Source organism: Helianthus annuus, chromosome 5 (genome assembly GCF_002127325.2).
Source record: "Helianthus annuus cultivar XRQ/B chromosome 5, HanXRQr2.0-SUNRISE, whole genome shotgun sequence".
NCBI classification, from domain to species: domain Eukaryota; kingdom Viridiplantae; phylum Streptophyta; class Magnoliopsida; order Asterales; family Asteraceae; genus Helianthus; species Helianthus annuus.
The window spans coordinates 74,878,735-74,884,542 of NC_035437.2; the positions used below are offsets into that span (position 1 = coordinate 74,878,735).

Here is a 5,808-nt window from a genome sequence, read left to right on the forward strand (position 1 = left end):
GGAGTGGTATTTCGGACGAAACAGATAAGAGTCATTTCGTGCGATATGAGCAATAGCTATTTCGTACGAAATGATCTAATCATTTCGTGCGAAATCAACTTTCATCACACATCTCCTATTTTCTTGTACAACGTATCTAGCTCTATCATTTCTAAGTACAAGACGAAGTCGATAGACATATGCACCAACAGGTTGTTGTTCAAGACTCCTAAGCACCCTCAAGTGAGTACATAGTCCCCTCTTTTACTGTTTTCAAAATGTTTTGGGGTGAAACACATGTGCCTACTTGTTACTTTCGTGCTTTCCATGTTTTCATATCATATGCTTGTTATCTTCATTAGTACACTTACAATACATGATTTCATTATGTTTTTGCTATGTATGTCCATTTAGTGCATACTTAGTACATTGTTTTACATTTCATTTTATGCTATGTATGTCCATTTAGTGCATACTTAGTACATTATTTTACATTTCATTTTATGCTATGTATGTCCATTTAGTGCATACTTAGTACATTGTTTTACATTTTATTTTATGCTATGTATGTCCATTTAGTGCATACTTAGTACATTGTTTTACATTTCATTTTATGCTACGTATGTCCTTTTAGTGCATACTTAGTACATTGTTTTACATTTCATTTTATGCTATGTATGTCCATTTAGTGCATACTTCGTACATTGTTTTACATTTCATTTTATACTATGTATGTCCATTTAGTGCATACTTAGTACATTATTTTACATTACATTTCATGCTATGTATGTTCATTTGTTGCATACTTAGTACATTATTTTCATAAAACATGCTTACATTTTAGTATGACATTTGGTTTGTTTAAATGGGATAAAAGTACATTTATTAACATTGATCACGCCGTTTGTTAGTAGGTAGTGGTACCATAGGAATTGACAACTCCCATTCCTGAAATCCTAGGTTTGTTTGGATGGATGGAATGACCGAATTCGATACACATAATTCAGATAAACCTTTAAATTCGTTTAACGGTTTGTCGCCACAGTCTCAAGGCTTGAATGTATGCATTTTCACAATACCGCATAGATGATTGTATCAGTAAAGCATGCATTATTTTACAAAACATAACTTTTGATTATGATTTATCAAATGCATTGTTTTGTACATTTCTTTCTTATAGGGTTGAGTAAATGCTTTTAATCAATAAATGCTTTTATTCACTATACATTACATTTGATTAATACATGAACATTTTTACATTGGTGGTTTGTTTGGTAAGTGATTTAAGTAACGAGGCGTGTGTAATATGATAAAAGCATGGTGGATACGCCGCTGGTACTTCCTATATATAAGTACTTTTATAGTAGTACATATCCTAGCATTATTTAAACCATTTCAAGTTAGACATAATACATTTTACACTTATATCATATCTTCATGAAACATTGTTTTACAAACAACATATTTTATACAAACTCATTTTACTTGGTTATTTATTCATCTGTGCATCTTTCTTTTTATATCATCTGATTTCTTATTAACTGTTTGTATGATTTATAAAATAAAACATTTTACAAGGTTCATGACTAATTTTTGTTAAAACATTTTCTTTTAAACTTACAAGTCATGAATCCTATTTTAATAAAACCTATGTATCTCATAGACATTTTTATGCTGACGTACCTATTTTCACATGTGTTCTCAGGAGATGATGCATAGGATTGATCCAGTTACACTTAGGCGGACTTGGGCCTTAGTGACATTAAAAGACGCAAGACTAGTTAATTATGTTATGATTCTTTGTTTGTTAAGACATTGTATCTTCTTTTAATCAATAAAACAACATTTAAATTTCCATGTGTTATGAAACAATGATTCTGTTACAACACTCCCCGACGTTTCCGCCATGATTTGTTGTTTTACGTGGTCGGGGTGTGACAAAAATCATTACCTTTCGTCGGCTCACAAGTGACGTTTCGTCGGATCTCATGTCAAACAGTTACAAGTTTTCATCATTCACGCAATCTCAATGGAATCAATCATCACATCGGTTTTAGCTATGTCACAGTAATAATCAACATGATTTAACAGTCCCCAAGTCGGATCTATCACCCTTTTCTAATCATGAGTCAAAACCCTAATTAAGTTAATCATGTCCATTCAACAATTACATACAGTTTCACCATATATTACTACACAATTCTAGATAATAACTCAGTCTACAGTGATCTTTCATTCAACCATTATCAACTAGTCAAGACTCAAACATTCAAATCAAATCATACAATAACAAATATTCCTAACACACAAGTAATAATGACCAACCCTAATCATGATATCCTAGGTTACGATGATGTCCATGAAACTCTAGTCCCACACAGTATCATATCATCAGAATATGGCACACTCATAAACAGTGGGAACGCTAACCGTGATGATGGATGGATTAGTTAGATCAAGAGCCAGAACTTTCGAGTTACTTGGAACAGCCGTCGATTATGAGGGAATGAATGATAGTGTTTTAGGGTTTGCCGTGACACATAACTGAATTTATACTAAATCATTGGGCCTCAATGGGCCGTGAAATTTCTTGGCGAAACACCCTACTTGACGAAATATCTCACATGGCGAAACCCCCATGTTTCGTCGCAGGAAGGTTGTAACTAAACCCCCATGTTTCGTCGCAGTATGTTTCGTCGCAGTAGGTGCTTTGATGACTTAACTTATTATAAAACATTAATATCTAATCCTTAAACCACCAACATAACCGTTCTATCAACATTCAAAAAAAAACAATGTAATGATACAATGCACCGACCAATAAAACAGGATTCCAAAATAACCGACACATAAAAGAAAGGTCTTGAGATTTCGGGTTGTCACAAAAACCAAAGAAAGAAAGACAGTACACCAAATGGGTTTTGGTGCTACACTAAGGTTGAAAATAGACATTGTACCCACAATGCTTGCGTACTAGTTGGTTGAAAATTATAAAGAAAAGACAAACACCCTAAATGTTGGCAACCATACCATACATATAAATGAAGAATTGGTAAACTCTTTAACGGGTATACCAAATGGAAGGGTGCACGTGAACATGAAAAAAGACCTACAGCTAAAGACCACGTGGTGGCTGGGTGGAAAGCACAGTTCCAAGGGGATGAGTGGAAAGCAAAGATAGGAGGGTTGGGCTGGGTTAACAGACCAAGTGTGAGGATATACTTTGATAACTTTTTTCCTATGATGCATGGCTTTGGGAGAAACTTCTGCCTAAATTTCCTTGTAGCATTCTTCACTATAATGGGGCATGCAACTAACAATGCAGTCGTTAACAAACAATTCTTGCACAATGTTACACCAGACGTTCAAATAAACCAAATGAACTGGTGTAGTTATATCATCCAATGCTTGCAACACGCCAAAACCGCATGGGCTCCCAAAAAGCATTACACAGGGCCACTGATCATACTTGCGGTAAGAATAAAATTACACTATTCATTTGTGTGTCATTAAAACGCCAAAAATATATGTAATTTGAAAATCTATTTTGTTACAGCTTGCCTTGGTGAACGATGCTTGCAATTTGAAAAAATGGGACAGAAAAGAAGGATACCCAATTGAGTGGGTTATAACAGAAACTCTTGACTTATTTGAGAGTGCAATGGCAAAACACCTTGTGGGCAATTAAGTAAAAAGGAAAACAATCAAAAAAGGTAAAGGAAGTAAGCCCCAAAAAACAAGAAAAATGCAGATTGTTGTTCGTGATGAAGATGATGGTGATGATGTTGAGAATGAAGATGAAGATAATGTTTACAAGGTCGATGAGCATGATGATGAGTTTGATGATGATGATGATGATGATGATCATGATGATCATTATAACTATGAACTGCAAAACGCCATGCACTTCAATGATGATGAAGAGGCTTCACTTCAAAGGATGGTGAATGAGGATATAGAAAGCCGAGAAACGATGTTTGAAGTTTCTGCATCAGGAAACCATGCTCTTATCAGAGAAGTAACACAGTATGACAACATTTTTGCTGAAGAAGAACAACAAAACAAAGAACCTGAAGAGGTATGTTGTTCAAATAATAAATTAGAAAAAAACAAAAAACACCACAATAAACAAAATCCTTTTATTTATTATAACAGGAAATGGCTGATAAATTGGATGGAGCATACAAAGAATTAGAAGACTGTTACAATAAAATGAGCACATTGTTAAAACAGCTAAAGACTGAATACCCAAACAGCCTCCTGGTATACATTAAATACTCACAATGTATAACATTGTTGGAGAACATCTCAAAAATTTGTTGATGAAAGCGCCAAAGAAATGCCAGCTGAAACAGAAGAAGATACACAAGAAACTGAGGATGAAAATGAGGTGGTACTAGGAGATGAAAATTAACAAGAAGGGGAAAAGGAGAAGGCTGAAAAAGAAAACGCCATTAAAGAGCAAACAGTTCATGAAAACGCCAAAGAATTTGAAAATGAAGAACACGGAGAGGAAGGATGCGAAAATGAAAAAAAGTAAGGGAGAAGAAGATGGCTGGAATTGAAAACGCCATTGAAGAGAAACAGTTGATGAAAACGCCATGCAAGTGGAAATACCTCATGAAAACGCCATTGAAGATGAAAATGAAGGAAAAAGGAAAAGAAGAAGGAGAAGGAAAGGAGAAGGAGAAGGAAAAGGAAAACGGGAAGGAGAAGAAGAAGAGGAAGAGGAAGGGGAGTGGGAAGGGAATGGTGAAGGGGATGGGGAGAGAGAAGGAAAAGGAGAAAGAGAAGGAGAAGGAGAAAGGAAAGGAGAAGGAGATACAAGGGATGGGGCAATAGAAAAAAACGCCGAACCCTCGACTGCTACAACAGCGCCAATATATGATGATGACGAGGATACTACATCATCAGATGAAGATGTAAACGAAAAGGATATTGAGAGGTGGAGTTGTGATTTCAAGACACTTGAATATCACATTTCAAGATACAATGGGGAAAAAATAATTAAGAGAAATATTGCTGAGATTTTGGAGCTGCTAAGACAAGATCTAAAACAAATGATTGATATTAAAGAAGGTATTGATAATTCAAAGATGGTGGATGAAGCAATTAAAGCAATAAAAAAACATCTACAACCTGCTGAAGAGACCCCAAAAATGCCTCTATTTGATAAGACACCAAACATCACCACGAAAGAAACAAAAGACAGTCAGGCATTCAACACTGAAAAAGAAAAAACTGAAGGGGATATGGTGAACAAAAGTGTTGACCAAGAAGGGGCAGTGTTTGATAAAACGCCATATGAACAGCCACCAACTACATCTGGCAAAAACCTCTTGAAAAGTTTTGAAGAGGAAGAGACACCCAATAAACCCTAGGATGAAAACGCCATCAACACATCACCACCAAAAACGCCAAACGTGTCAGATGTGCAGGAGAAAGGTGATGAGGACAACACTCCAGACATCGCAAAGCTGATGCAAGAAATTAAAATTTTAAACCTTAAAGAGCTGCCTGGTGATGAAAAGCTGATAAAGATGATGAAGAATGTCACACCCCCAAAATCCACCATGCGGAGTACCACCGCTTTGAGGCGTGACGTGTCCAGGATCAAGCCACCAATCATATTGAACAATGTAATTTAGTAAATGAAATCAACCACAATACGATTGATGACCGAAGCTAGTTAACTAAGTTTAGTTTAAACAGCGGAAGCATAAACGTAAGTCCAAAAACATAAGTCGATAGTTTATAAGTTAAAGTTCAAAACGCAAGTTTAATAAGTTCATAAGGGTTTAAATATTAAGCGCGGAACATAACAGTCCG

General features: G+C 35.5%; 1 protein-coding gene across 1 annotated transcript; it reads left to right on the forward strand.

Moving 5' to 3' along the window:
- The first annotated feature begins 3,724 nt into the window (after positions 1-3,724).
- Positions 3,725-5,360, forward strand: LOC110943080 (protein PFC0760c-like). The gene is made up of 4 exons (XM_022184840.1): positions 3,725-4,057; positions 4,135-4,242; positions 4,380-4,515; positions 4,696-5,360. The coding sequence occupies exons 1-4, from the start codon at positions 3,725-3,727 to the stop codon at positions 5,358-5,360; spliced, it is 1,242 nt and encodes a 413-aa protein (XP_022040532.1).
- The last annotated feature ends 448 nt before the right edge of the window (positions 5,361-5,808 follow it).